Raw genomic sequence first — 15,514 nt, 5'->3', positions numbered from 1 at the left:
AAGATCTCAGTGGTTTCGCAAAAGCTAATAATGCAGTCTCACAGTTCAGTTAACATTCTCGTGGTCTATCTTAATAGCAATAGAGAAGCTTTTTCCCCCCTATTTATTGCTATTAAGATAGACCACGAGAATGTTAGCTGAACTGTGGGAGTTGATTTTTCTCCTTCACTGTTATTGAAATCAGAATTTTTAGGACAAAATCCATGTGTCTACTGTGTAAGCATGTTCTGAGGTTTTAATCAATGTAATAAAAACAATCATTTGATTCTTTGTCTACTACTCGTAACGTTTACCACCTACCATTATTACTGAAGTACACAGGAGTTCTTTTTCACAGTAGGCCCTTAGATATTAGACATAAGACATTGTACTTTATTGAACAGTGTTGATCTTATATCTTGGTAATTGATAACATAAAAACCCCTGAACACACGAGCAACACATGAGCAATCCTGAACAATCTGTACAATATTTCTGCACTACTGGACTCATCCAAACCATGTGCAGATTCTTAATGGCTGAATACTACAAATGCATCATCTGTTCAGCAAAACTAAGTCATGACAGATCAGTTGTTTTTTTAAAAGTATATAAAAATATATTTGGTCCCAGCCGTTTAAAGTTTGAATCAAAACAGTATATATGTCACTGAAGTGTGCACACTGAACGTCTGCAGTCATGTGTCCGGGATTGGTAAACTATTATAACATTTCCTTGTAGTCTGTGTACTTTGTGAGGAGCTGCACAGCAGGTCCTTGATTGCATCTTAGCGCCTCTTGCAAAGCCGTGTTTCCCCACCTGCCAACATTAACACAAAATCTAAACACGTACAATCAGTAAAATGTGTACACTGATATGAAAAAGTGATCAATTTTAGTGGATCAACTTGCATTATGAATGATACTAGTCATTGATGTATTTTTAACTTTACCTGTCCTTGAGTGTGCAGTTGGCTCCAGTGCTCTCAATCAGAAACTTGATGACCTCCAGACGCCCCTCCGAGGAAGCCACATGAAGCGCAGACCTTCCGTCATAATCAACAGCATTCACATCTGCTCCAGAGAGGAAATACCTGCCGAGGTGAGGAATGACACATTTTAGCATGCCATGCGTCCTGAGTACTAAGTGGTGTGAGAGGTCTTTGGAGTGAGTGTGAAGTGACAGAGTAATGCTTGTTTTAGATGCATTCGTACGTCATTGTGTTGGACCATCTGTGTCGTTTTAATAGTGACACTGCTTTGAAATCATTGCCAACTAAAATTCCTCACTGCACTAGTCCTATTTTGTATGATGTAAAGAAACAATAGATCTTTTTGAAGAAGATTTACTGATCAGTGTGTCAGGTGAGAGACTTTTCCAACTAAATTGGTCAGTCCTATTGATTTTACATGTACATATACAAATTCCAGAATATTTGGCACCCTTTATGAGAATGGTCAGAAGAATTGTAAAAAGTTTTTTTTTTTCTTTTCAGATTTACTTTTACACTAACAAACCGATAAGTACTGTTAGTATTCAGGAACTATATTGCTGTCTTTTGGTCCATTTTGTCCAACTATATTCTTCCAGTGGCTTAATTCTAAAGTTTCCAAAATTGCTCTTAACAAACATTTGATTATTTATATTAGAAGAGCAGAATTTTTGTGCATCTGTAATGATATTATCAGCAAAGTACAATATTGTTACCTCCGTAACGAGTGCAGGTCTCCTCGATAAGCAGCCAGAAGGATGTTCATGATTTGGTAGCCCTGTAAAACCAGATAAAGGAAACATGTCATTATAAATGGTAAGGGGTTGGTTTATGCTATACAACAAACTAACTATTGTTTCAATCCAAGCATGCTAAAGCAGTTTAACTGACCTCTGACTCTACTTTCCAGTGCCTGTAGGACTGCACCTGCCTGAACGGAGTCCTAATATCAAAGCTGTGCAGCTGAAAAAGTGACACCAGCTCCTAAAACAAAGATAGAGGATCAGCATTGCACCTGCAGCCACCTTACATGTGCTATATCTCTATTTGGAAAATATTTCTTTACCTCACAGAAATGCACAGCCTTCCAAGAGTTTCCAAATGCATCCAGCTCTGGTGACCAGCAAGTAATGCCCAGCACTCCAGGAACTACTATCAATACCACACCAGAGCTGCTGGATTTGGCAGGCACAGATGTCTGAGAGGGGTTGAGAAAGCTATTATACTTCCAGATTTATATGAACTCGTACCTCACAGGAGTTTATGAGTCACCTTTGCTTGAGGGGTGCACATACAGAAACTAGCATTTTTACTAGAGGTGTTACACAATTATATGAACAATTATATCAAATAGATATTTCAGGTATCTCAAATAGGCCCTAATGATAAATAGTGCACCTCGTATTTTTATCCATATTTATATATGTTTAAAATACATATGTTCATTTCATGTAATGTATTCTTAATATTTGGCTACATTTCTAGTTTGAAGGTAATTCATCCGCCACACCCTTTATGTTTGGATATTAAATCCTGTTTCACAATAAAATTTCACAAAATGTTTTACTGTATAAAAACAGAAATGCATAAAAAATTATTTAGCTTTCACCAGCAGGGGGTGATTTAAGACTATTACTACTAAAAGGATGACGCAGCACCTGTTCTCTGACTCTACTATTAGGTTTCAATATGCATATCAAGTACAGTGGTAATATACACTATATATAATATATTGTGACAATATACACTGCATTAACTAGCATACAAAATTCTCATTTAATAATTTAAAATAATATAAAAAAATATACATCAAATTACTTCCTACACTACCTAAATCACCTTAAACATCCTAATTACCTTAAAGTGGAATATTCTGGAGTAATTTTTCATTCCTGCCACTTGCATTATAGACAGAGTACTGCGAACTGCAGAGGCAGAAAGGACTTGGTCACCTGACATAGGGCAGAGGCCACCGTTAGCTAATGTTGCAGCCAAGGCTGCTCCAGACTCACAAGTGAATTCTGTGGACAAACACTAAAAACATAAAACAATAGGCTTTATAAGAAATCTGAACTTGGACTATGCTGTATAATATATTAATAAACTGGTTAAGTTTAAAGAGTTTTAAGAGTACCTGTAAAAGCAGATCCAATGTAGCATTTATATCAATGGCTTCTGGAAAGCACTATAATTAGTCAAGAAATTAAGATTAGAGCAGCAGTAGTTTTTTAATTTATTCTCCTGTTAAAAACAACATCTTGTATCTGTTTCAGTCTTGATATGCATAATTAAAAATCATGTTTACCTTCTTTTCTTGGAGATAAAATGAAAGTGCATGTAAACGAATAATGTCCCTCCTCAAGCTTTGATAACTGAAGTCACATAAACAAAATTAAATCAAATGGAGCAATTTAAAAAATATTAGAAATAAATTCCAGACAGCCTACCTTGTACAGTTTAAGTTGGCATGTTCCTTGTTACATAACCGTCTTACGATATTCAAAACCTGCAATTGAAATTTAGGATTAGGAATGGAGTTAACCATGAACTGTATTTCGATAAAACTGAACCACAAGACTAAAAAAGGTTTTAAAGACCTGTAAAACTTAAAAGATTTTAAAGTATGCCTGTAGCATGCATACCGACTCGTATTTCTCCTCTTCCTCTGTAACTTGCCTCAATGTTAACTGCTAAAAGGCAGAAACAATCAACAAGTAGACTGAATGATTTTGTGGGTGTCTTGTGATGGTTGTTTGATGATTTGATATCTATGTTCATATACATAGTGATTATAATGCACATTATAATGATGAAAAAAGTCTGTACCTGCAGCATTGATGCACATATAATAGCTCCAGTCTCTGTCAGAGGAGTGTGAGGGACACCTACAATCAAGAATAATCTTTGAGATGATAATTAAGCATTAATTACAAGTCAATCAACAGTCTACATGTTTCAATCTTTCAAGTGGAGCTTGTGTACAATCTTATACACTTCCTCTAAGATCTGTATTGTGAATAGTCCAGGATTGAACTTAATCTGTCAACCAAAAATATCAGGGACTTGAATCAGTCCAAGATTTATAAATATTTCAGTGCTTGTCATTTGGTGTTACCTTGTTCACTTAGGGTAAAGGGGGATTTAAATTTTGCATATTCCTCCACTCCTACATATCTATGTACATGGTCAACTCCAAGCTGATCCACAGCAAGCCCGTAAACAAGAGGCCATGCAATTTCTCCCAGAACACATGGCTCATTCCAGTCGCCGAGAGACAGCCTACAGCCACAATAGCACAAAAGGCATCACATTTACACCTTATTTTAGCAATATCTAAATCTCATCCATCAAGCCAGAGCAGAACAATATGACAGTTACCAATTTGAGTATAGATTGCCATGTACAGAAAAAAAAATTTCTGCTAGGGTGTTCATGTAAAAATCTTGAATTGGTGATGTGACAAAAAATGAGATATTAAAAATTGTTTCACTTCACTACCTCTGGCCATCCACTGTGCAGATTGAAATCCCCCACTTTCCACTTCCCTTGCTTCTGTCTTCCTTCTCCTGTCAAAATATACATTTATCATATAGCTGACACGATGCCTTGAATTTTTGTTAAATTAATTAAAAAAAAACATTTAATTATGTTATAAATATCACTTGACCTGTATTCAGTTATCTGTATTTAATTTTATCCAGAATGTTTTTTTTATACATGGTCTCTCTGGAAATAAGGCAATTGTACTTGTGAACTAAAATCTATAGAAAATAAATACTAAAGTAAACACTAATCAATTAATGTTACATTTACATACATACCTCCACAGAAGACAGCTGTTTACATTTAATGAACAACTTTTGGGTCTCTTCAGCAAACACACAGAAATCTGGTATGACAAATCTGCCCTGCACTGCTTTCAAAATGAAAGATACAAAGCCTGTCACACACCTGTGAGATTGCCACAAAAGAATACAGCTATTATCACAACGGACAGTAAGTGGATAACATCCAATTAATTTGTGCTTAATGACTACACAGTTTGAGTACTCATTTATGAGGCTTAAGACCTTTGGAAAGTGTTCCTGTCCACTCCCCCATCAGCATCCTGCAGTTTTTTCATCAGTGCATAGCATTCCTTGATCCGTGGGTCAGTTCTTAAAATCCCAGACCACCACAGGGTCTGTGAAAAAAAAGAATTCAGCATGTAATATTTCTTAGACAGGAATGTGTGTTATTTAGAGCATTTTCAAATACCTCAAAGAAATGACTGGTGCTAACTTTTCCTCCAGAGGCAAAGCTGTCAAACAGCACATCAGCAGCTCTGCAGAAAGCCATGGACAAGATGTGTGCATCACAAAAAACACATTGGTGGCAATAAAGTTACCGTACATAGATTTTAACCTGAATGTCAAAGTCTTTTTGGAGGACTTTGTATACAAGACTTACACTTTTCTTTTAGATTGACTGTGTTGAGCCTCCATCCCGGTGATACTTTGCCATGGGTGGGCAGAGAGCATTCGCTCTGGTTCTGGCTGATGGCCTTTTGTGCTACCATTGCTGATAAAAGCTGATAAAGCTGGGCAACAATGGGAAACACTGTAATTCAAGGATGCTAGTAATTTTAGTAAATTATTATTATTATTATTATTATTATTATAATTATTATTATTATTATTAAGTAAGTTTTGCTTTCCCTCTTTTCTGTGATAAATTCAAGGCATATTGTATAGATAACATTCTGAAATAATACTGGAAAACTTGAACTTGACTGCAATTAAAAGATACCTTACTATACTTATAAAATAAATACTAGATTTGTTCCCATAGGTTTTTTGTGTTTGTAAAGAAATGCTGTTTTACAAACCTACCTGTTGTTCCTGGAGCCACAAAGTTGGCAGGCCTCTGAGATGGTGTAGCCTTTCTTGGCACAGGATTTGAAATAGTCTCTGCAAGACTGGTCTCCTGGAAACATTAAACACAACATGACACTCAGAGTAGAGCTATAAATGGAAATAACATTTCATGGCACTCCTACTGCTTTTAGGAAAGAAAATACCAAAGTGACAATTTTGCTTGGTTTTTTTTTGGTTAAGATAAAAGTCAGGCTGTTATTCAAATCAGCACAAGTGTTTACAGTGCCTTAAATCCATACTGTTTATAATGCACACAATCTGCAGCTTTTAAAACCACAAGCAGACACTTACTTTGATGTCTTTGATGTCTATATAAATGCAGGTGCTGCACAGGGAAAAACTAATTGTTACCTTTACAAGGTAACATGATGGCTGACAAGTATGTTGCCAGCTGACAACAGCAACAAGAAGTGCCTGGAGCAATGGTTTTATTACAGGACATATTATCTTAGTCTCTTGCACAGGCAAGCTTCTTTAGGTTTATACGGTGCCACCAACTACTATGCTACTTTGTACTATACATATTCCAATAAATTTTTATTTGGTTGTTCACTGGAATTTCAAAATTAGATTCTCATCTAAAATAAAAAAAAAAAGCATATAACTGTTCTAAAACAGCCCTATTATTATCCTCTATTGTTTGTATCAGGGTTTTAACAAGATATTAGATGCCCTTTCTGCTGCCATGTTTTAGGCTTTAGTGTTGATGTAGCAGTGGCAAGCTGAACAGGACAGAGCTTGTACACAGGCACCTGAGCTTCTGCACTCTTCAGAGGGGCGGCATTCCTTTCAAAGTGGCCATCTGTCAGCAAACCATTCTCTAAGAAAATAAAAAGGGGGTACAAATAGAGGAGGAATATTGTTATCTTCCTTGCTTTACAAGCAAAAATATAAAAACCTTTTTTTAAAAAGAAGAAAATTTAGTATGGAAAGGATTTAGTATGAGGATATGTAGCTAGCATTTTGTACAATGTAGGTCACAAGTTTTTAGATATTGTTAGCCAAGATGTGATCTCCTCCCAAAACCTCTGAATTCCAAGCAAAGGCATAATAAAACTACAAACATCTGGAGCTTAGTGTGTGGGTTATGATTACAATTTCTATTTTCACTCTCAGCTCCAATTGTGAAGATTACTCTTACAAAGAAGTATAAAAGTGGCTGTTGAAGACACATGGTTTTGTAGAGCCAAACTGTTGTATAATCACTGATCTATGAGCTCTATTGATTAGTAAAGCAGCAAAATTTTCCAGTTTTAACTACTTCAAATTTTTGAACAGAGCACTTTTCACCATTCTCTGTTTAAGGACTGAAATCAAAGTTTTCTCTATAAAGCTTAAGCAGTGTACATGTTTTTAGAATTTTGGACATCATGTTCTGAAATTATCTTGAAATCACTACTTGAATAGTTTTTTGTTGTTGTTGCTTTAGCTCATCACTGTTTATATAAAGAAAGGTCATTTTTCAGATTTTCTTTTCACTCTGTAACTAGTCAACAATAAAAATGATAAAATCTACAGAAGTGTTTTGCAGGACCAAGGATGACCTATCAAATTATCCTTTTACAAGAAGTTGCTTTGGTTGTACTGGAATATACTGGAATAGAAAAAGCACTGCCAACCTCCGGGCTCATGACTTGACAAAATAAATAAAAAGGAGGAATCTATAAGAGAACAGGCACAGACAATAAAAGGAATACTATTATCACATAGCTAAAGATTGTGGATCATTTTAGTGCCACATTTTATTTAATTAATTTTCAGAGGTCCAGGACCCCAGAACCGAACAGTACAAGTCAATAGAGAAATAAAAAAAAAAGATTAGAATTAGTAATTAGTCAAAGTCCATAAATTGACTAGTAAAACAAATAAAACTTGTTATTTAAAGGCAGAAATATATTTGTTCATTAAAAAAAATCAAAGCCTTATCATGCATTGGATTATGACTTTTCCTTCAGGTTAAATGTAAATGTAATAAAGCAAAAAATAAATAAAAAAATAAAAAAATTAGACAAAAAATGTTATTCATTATCTATTTAAATTCAGATTGAAAAGAAATGGTAAACCAAATCACTATATAGGGCTGATTTCACTTCTTGATACACCAAATATATATATATATATATATATACCAAAACTCAAACCACAAGCACAGTTGTATCAGACGCTCTACAAGCAGCATTCCTCTCGTTCCAGTCAGAACTCATTCTGTTTTACTAAAGATCTTTAATTCTGCTGATCTGGGATCAGTCTTTCTCTTGTAAGTATGGGTTTTTGGGTATTTGGTATTAACAACTAATTTTAGTGTGTAAAAAGAAAATTTATAACTGGAACTACACCAATGTTTAGAAACTGCCACTGAAAATCACAGCATGTAAAGCCACATGGATCACTTTCAGATTATACATTTGAGCAGTGCAGTGTTGTCCTATACCTTTCATGTCGTCCTCCTTGTTTGGTTCCAGCAATTTGTTGCCATCTAAACCTCCATAGCGTTTTCTCCATTTGCGCCGAAAAGACGGTGTTCTCTGAAAACTATTAAAACATTTCCAATTATTCATTTAATGCTATTTGTAACATATAGTATAGGCTAGTGAATGTGCCAACCATTTAAATTCATATTTACTGTGGTTATTTCATCTTTGCTTACACAAAACCTGTTACTTTTGAATGAACAAAATAGGGTAAAAGGTAAAACACACAAATAAAATGATAGACTGCAGAGTGTGCATCTGTGTTGAGACAAGTCCAGTCATGAAGAATAAGTACTGAGCATCTCGACTATATCAATTTTCAGCACAACTTAAAACTTCCCCTTAAAATAATTTAGTGTTTTTTTTCGAAAGTTTGACCTTGCATTAAGCTATGACGATGAACGAACATGTTAAAATTCTTAGGTTTAATAGCCTAATAAAATTATAAACAGCTGCTGAGTAATATATGAAAGCAGAAAGTACAAATAATAATAATAAAAAAAAACAGTCTTACCAGAGATAAGGATTTTCATCTGCTTCTTTGCTTGTAGTGTGTTCCATGAGGACAATCTTTCTGAACTATAAGGCAGCACACATCTGCAATGTTTAAACTCTCCAGACAGGAAAAAAACACGCTTTATGCTCATGTGCTGAAGACTCAGCTGTTCAGTAGAGACTTTATAGTGTGAGTGAAAGTGTTTGTTGTCTGAAGCAGTGCTTCTTTCCTGCACAGGCTGGAGGAGGGACAGGAAAGCTCATATTTAAAAAAATAGGAGGGACTTCAAATTTTGTTATGAAGTTTAAGAAAATGAGACCCATATGATTAAAATATTGCAGATGTAGCACAAGCAATATATTTTATAGTATAGTATTTTAAGTATCTACCAGATGTAATACTATTACCTATTTAATGTATAAGTTCACATTGGTGTTAGTCCTATTAGGATAGAGGTTCTGTGTGATAGTGATCAGAACGCAAGAGGGTCTGCAATTCTCATAACCATTTTTAGAATGTGGTGTAAATAAAGTTTACAATCAACTACTTACTATGACTATTGTCATAGTTATTATTGTGGAGTATAATTGACATCTAAAGTCAGTTAGTATAATCTAATATCAATCTATATAATTGCATCTGATGAATCCTGAGCAGAAGGCAGGAGAATTTAACCCACACCTCTGCTAATCTCTTGCAGAGCATCACACACATTTACACAAATCCAAACATAGGATGATTATGCATAACCGACCTCATGATTTAACCAGAGATCTGCTATCATTTTATTCTTCTTCAGTAATAGCTTTATTCTACTGTGGGTTGCGGTGCCTCCGAAGACTATCCTAGGAACATTGAGCAGAAAGCAGGAGAATTCACCCCACATCTCTGCTAATCTCTTGAGAACCAAACACATTTACACACATCCAATTATGGGATGATCATGCATAACCAACCTCAGGACTGAACCGAAGATCCTGTAAGGTATAAAATAAAGTATATAACAGGCAATATATTAAAACATAAATGATCTTCTGAAAATAGTGGTGACTATCACTTTTGTTTGGGATTTGTATATGGACAATTCAGGAATGGAAATCTAATAAATCCTATAGTACATGTTTAATATGTTTAATAGTTATTTGATTAATTGGTTGATGACATTCCTGAAGAATTTCCAAAAAAAAAACAAAAAAACGGAATTAAATCCTGAAAAAAGCTCTGCGCAGCAGATAGGCTGTTGGACGCTTCTGCGTACGTCTACCGCAATGTTGACGCTTCGAAGCTACTTTAAGCGCATGCGCAATGCGGTCGCTTTTTACCGGAAGCAGAATTTAGCAAAGTAGCTATTTTTTTTATTTATATCTTGCATAAGTTTATTATATGATTTGCATGCGGTAGAACGGGTTAGTCTATGTACTGCCATAGTCTACGTCATACTTGTATGCGAATAGGGTTATTTACACTCTGTGAAAGTGGATGTGGGGGAACAGTGTGTTTTGGAGCTACAGCAAAATCTCACAGCAGAGGAGTTTCTCTTAGAAACAAGATGCCCAAGAAAGAGAAAACGGTAGGGTTTCACTGGCTGAGGTGTTTATTTACACGTGCATCCGACTACTTCAGTTTTGAATGGCATATACATATATAACTAAATAATGTAGATCCGTAGTCGGATCACAGGGTGTGAACAGATTTCATAATTTTGACATTACACGGCTGATTCAGATGTTTACATGTTTTTTGTTTGTTTGTTTGATTTTTGCTTTATATTCTATCATCAGAGCAAAAACACTCAGGTGAAGAAGCAGGCAGAAGCACCGACCGGTCCGATTTCCAAGCTGAAAGACGGTGGATTTGCAATAGCGATACACGCCAAGCCTGGAGCAAAGCAAAACGCCGTGACAGGTTTGGGTTTCCAAAATCAGTTTTCAGTATGTGTTCATGCACATCATGTCTGCCATTCTGATCACTGAATCCCACTGTTTTGTTTGGGGGTGTAGATGTGAGCTCGGAGGCAGTAGGGGTCGCTATTGCTGCACCTCCTACAGACGGCGAGGCCAACACTGAGCTCGTGCGCTATCTGTGCAAAGTGCTGGAGCTGAAAAAGAGTGAAGTCATGCTGGACAAGGTACACCAACATCAGTAAAGTGGCAAATATGTGTGCATATCTGGTTTCTCTGATCTTTTTTTCCGCACTATTGTATTATTGCAGGGCAGTAAATCAAGAGAAAAAGTCATTAAAGTCACTGCATCAATTAGTGAAGAAGAGGTTCTGGAGAGACTGAAGCGAGAAGCAGCAGGCTGAAGACATTTCGTACGAAGAAAATCTTTACTATAAAATAAATCCCACTGACCACCTCAGGACAGATTTATTTCCTGAATATTTAGAAAGTATTCAATATTTTGTCTCTTCATTATATGTTTTGATTCCTTTGTGGACACCTGACCAGTGGCAGGCCTTGCATTTCAAACCTAGGCCTTCAGTGGTGTTTTTCCTTAAATCAATCTTTCCACCTCTTAATACCACCATTGTGATGCCACAGCTATATAAACCATCAATATTATACAGAAAGGCAGTATAACAGAGCGCTGCGTCACAGACAGATGTCTTATGCAGTGTGAATGAATGCCATTACTAAAGCAAGAAACCCAAACAAGACAATTCAGCAAGTCTCCTTTCACTACAGCCACCTGCATACATTATCTCTAGCAGAAGCGTGAATATTAATACTGGGGTTTTTGTGCATTTTTTCGTGCATTATGGTTTTGCTATGTCCCTGGAATCACGTAATATTACGGCTGAAATCAGATTGAATAGAAACGGGTGCACTGCGCACCCAGAGAGAAACGTCATAAAATGAAGAGAATAAACTATTGTGAATAATATTTCATGGACAAAAAATATTTAAATGTATGTCATTGATTCACATGAACATCACACTCGTATGTGGTTCCTTCCCAAACTGTTGCTACAGTGTTGGGAAACAAACAATTGTATACAAATCTTTTTGAACAAAACCTCATGAAATGTAACAAGGTTCATTACATGGTTTGCCAAGGTTTGAGTGGAAGAAGTCAAGTGACACAAGGCCCTAACCTGAAAACACTGACTGCACACCATGCTTCCTCACCCAACATCAGTCTCTGATCTCTATTTGTGGCTAAATTAACAAAAATTCCCACATACATGCTAAAGAAAATATAATGTAAAGCCTCCTTAGAGGAGTGAAGGCTAATTTAACATGAGGGGAGCATCTGGAACAAGAGGCACCTATGGGTCAGGCGATGGCCAGGTGCTCAAAAACATTTTGGCATATAGTGTACATAATTGTGGTTTGTGGTTTTCACCACTAATCAAATGTAAGTTAAAAAAATAAAACATTCTAAGCTTCACAGACCCCACTGAGAACCACTGCCCTGAGGGATTTTTGGTCACTTTTAGGATGATATACTTTCTTTCGGCTTCTCCCATTAGGGGTCGCCACAGCGGACTATCCGCATGTTTGATTTGGCACATGTTTTAATGCTGGATGCCCTTCCTAACGCAACCATTCCCATTTATCCTTGGAACCGGCACTAAGGCTTGTGCAACCCTAATGGCTGGGGTTGGTTCCCTGACCGGGGATCGAACCCGGGCCACAGCGGTGAAAGCACCCCATCCTAACCACTAGACCACCAGGGAACCCACTTTTAGGATGATATCTGTACTATATTTTAATACGAATGGACATATCATATAGTTCCATGCATCTTTATTATCGAAATATTCCTTACAGTAGATAAGAAAGCAGGTGTGCACATTTTTTGTCAATATATTACAGTATCTGCTTCTTATTAAAGAATGGAGTTTAATGCTAGGTCTATTTGTGTTAAAATTATTAAGCCCAATTCCAATGCAGCTTCTTGTTTGTGAAGTCATAATGCTGGACAAATGAATGGTTTGATTAATCAAAGCGTTTCCATCTCATTTAAACCTCAGTGACAGTGTCTTTGCACTTCTGTCTGTGAGTAATGTATTTGTTAAGGATAGGCCTAATGAGTGTTACTATTAAACAGCTTTCATTAGGACCCACCACTTTATCACCTGGTTTAAGGGAGCTTTTTTTGCACTTAACCTACAGAGCATGTTCAAAAATTCTTTAACTGTTAGTTAAAGAGGCAAGTGACCATAGTTAATGATTGATTTATGTTCCATTTCTGTGTTTTATATTTGAAGGTGCAGGCTGCAACTTGTTCTCTCCCTGTTCAACCCTCATCTCTCTTATGTATATATATTTAATAAAATCCAGGGGATTTCAGCTTCTTACCAATGGTTGCCAATTTATCATATTTTAAAACATTAACATAAATTTGAGAAATCATAATTATACCCTTAGCATCTTGAAAAACTGATGACTGTTTTTGAGTCGGTGATTAATGCAAAAGTGATTACAATCATTTATCAAAACATATTTAAGTCACAGAAAATTAATCTGAATTATAATTGCAGTTCATCATATTGAATTCAATATGCAGTTTGTAGCTTTAATTTAAAATAGCTTTTTTCCCACTTCAAAATCTATACGTTTTCTGAAATGCCAAAACGTTTGACAACAGCAGAAATAGAGGATAATATTATTGTATATTATTATTTTGTCAGTTATTTAGTGTTAAAGTCTACCAACTTGGTTATATGATTTTACAGCTTTAATGTGAATAAGTATATTACAAAGCTGTTTGGACTCGTACAAGAGTTGTGCATCAGTTGATGCAGCACTTTTAGAGCAAAACTGGTAGTTGGTAGAAACACTCAGAAACTTTCTTCAGCAGTAATCAATCCTTCTTGCAAAGGGCCAGTGTAGCTGCAGGTTCTCATTCCAACCAAGCAGGAGGCACACTGATTACACTTGTCTAATCAATGAAAAATCTTTAAAAACTATTCTATGTGGGTTCTTTTTGGTTAAAATAAAAACCTGCAAATGCACACAAAATCCATCTAATTTCATTCAGTTTAAGTAGAGGAAATAATTTATAGGATTCAAATGAAGGTGTCAGAGAAATGTCTTTCACATGTCTCATGTTTTATTTATGACTAGTAACAACAACTATGATGTAATATAAATTAATCCAAATATAAGCCTTTCTGATTGAATGTATGAGTCACACTTCATGTAAAGTGGAATAAATGTACTCCTGAATGGCACATTTGATTGCCAGGCACAGCTGTTAAAAGTTTAGATGCAAACCATCATTTGTTCAGTGTCAAAAGACATACTGTAGATGCTTTTATAAGACACAGAATAATGTATGGTAAGCAGCTTTAGTAATTAAGGAGCAGAAATTGTTTTTCCATTATGAAATGTTAGCGTAGGAGTTCTTTGTGCTAAGGTAAAACATCATGCAGTCTGTGCCCTTGCAACATGCAGCGATTTAAGTACTGTGGTCTATTAAAGTAAAGTATTAAAGTATCGCTTTTTTTTTTTTTTTTTTTTATGTGTTACATAATCATTTTTCCACTCTCTAAGCTGCTAAAAATAACACTTGTCATTTAAAAAAAACCTAAATATTTAGCTGAAATTTTCAGTTAGATGTGGCAGCCCGATGGTTCATTTGTTCAAACAGATTTTTTTCTTAATTAAAAAATATTCTAGAAATGCCTGTAAAAAAAAAAATCAATTTCACATGTACATAAGTTTTCAGACCCTTTGCTCAGTACATGTTGAAGCACCTTTAACAATTAAAGCCTTGAGTCTTTTTGGTTATGACACAGCAAGCTTTGCACACCAGAATTGGGGGATTCTTTTGCCTTTCTTCATGGCAAATCCTCTCAAATTGGGGCAAATTAGATGGTGATCTTGGTGGACAGCCACTTTCAGGTCTCTACAGAGATCTTTATTAGGGTTCAGTTTGGAGCTCTGGCTGGGCCACTCTAGGACATTTACAGACTTGTCCCTAAGCCATTCCTGTGTTGTCTTGTCTGTGTACTTAGGGTTGGTCTCATGTTAGAAGGTGAACCAGTCTGACTGTCAGACTGTGGTCCTGATTGCTGTGGAACAGGTTTTTATTGAGGATATCTCTGTACTTTGCTCCATTCAGCTTTCCTTTAACTCTGATCAGTTCCTCAGTCCTTGCTGCAGATAAACACCCACACAGCAGGGACTGGGCAACTGATCAGGGTTGAGGAAAGCTGAATTCCTGTTCAATCCTGGTTTCATCAGACCAGAGAATCTTGTTCCACACAATCTAAGAGTCCTTCCTTAAGGTCCCTGTTGACAAACTCCAAGGAGACTTCTGTGGGCTATACACTGAGCAAGGGCTTCTTTCTGACAGCACTGACATGATATCTTTATTTAAAAAAACACTACATTTGCAAATACATAACCCACAATAAAAAAACCCTAAAAGGTCAAAGTCTGAGAAACTAACAAGCTAACACTTTTTTTATTATCAGAATAAAGATGATTATTATTGTAGACCTGAATCATTCCTTTAATCATTCTCTGCGATATTGTACGATTTTTTAAATATACGAATCATAAACATTTCTACAATGCTGAAGTTACCTTGTTAGAAAAGACACTTCCATATTGTAATGTTTTGTTTAATTGAAAATTCTGTATGTAGTATTACATAACATGTAGTAATATTGTAAAGGGAACTTATTATAGTAGACATTCTTTAA

At 35.8% G+C, this 15,514-nt stretch overlaps 2 protein-coding genes across 4 annotated transcripts; one reads left to right on the top strand and one right to left on the bottom strand.

The window, feature by feature from the left end:
• Positions 1-349: 349 nt before the first annotated feature.
• Positions 350-9,048, bottom strand: glsl (glutaminase like). 2 transcript variants are annotated; one of them, XM_083560787.1, is made up of 21 exons: positions 8,872-9,048; positions 8,318-8,418; positions 6,639-6,706; positions 5,842-5,935; positions 5,420-5,549; positions 5,228-5,294; positions 5,041-5,153; positions 4,792-4,921; positions 4,469-4,536; positions 4,086-4,249; positions 3,797-3,855; positions 3,613-3,660; positions 3,418-3,476; positions 3,276-3,342; positions 3,105-3,155; positions 2,828-3,004; positions 2,037-2,168; positions 1,862-1,954; positions 1,687-1,748; positions 932-1,072; positions 350-798 (listed from the first exon to the last, which is right to left on the bottom strand). In XM_083560787.1, the coding sequence occupies exons 1-21, from the start codon at positions 8,916-8,918 to the stop codon at positions 702-704; spliced, it is 1,968 nt and encodes a 655-aa protein (XP_083416913.1). In that variant the 5' UTR covers positions 8,919-9,048; the 3' UTR covers positions 350-701. The 2 variants fall into 2 exon arrangements, with proteins under 2 accessions (XP_083416913.1, XP_083416914.1); XM_083560788.1 differs by having other exon boundaries at positions 3,613-3,657; positions 8,872-9,041.
• Positions 9,049-10,131: 1,083 nt separating this feature from the next.
• Positions 10,132-13,159, top strand: cUnh15orf40 (chromosome Un C15orf40 homolog). Of its 2 annotated transcripts, none has more exons than XM_083560779.1 (4): positions 10,132-10,423; positions 10,635-10,758; positions 10,854-10,981; positions 11,066-13,159. In XM_083560779.1, exons 1-4 carry the CDS (start codon positions 10,268-10,270, stop codon positions 11,156-11,158), a joined length of 501 nt encoding a protein of 166 aa, XP_083416905.1. In that variant the 5' UTR covers positions 10,132-10,267; the 3' UTR covers positions 11,159-13,159. The 2 variants fall into 2 exon arrangements, with proteins under 2 accessions (XP_083416905.1, XP_083416904.1); XM_083560778.1 differs by having other exon boundaries at positions 10,144-10,423; positions 11,071-11,267.
• Positions 13,160-15,514: the final 2,355 nt, after the last annotated feature.

The sequence above is a fragment of the Silurus aristotelis genome, assembly GCF_946808225.1.
Source record: "Silurus aristotelis genome assembly, chromosome: 14".
Lineage (NCBI taxonomy): Eukaryota > Metazoa > Chordata > Actinopteri > Siluriformes > Siluridae > Silurus > Silurus aristotelis.
This window is presented reverse-complemented; position numbering and strand designations above follow the sequence as displayed.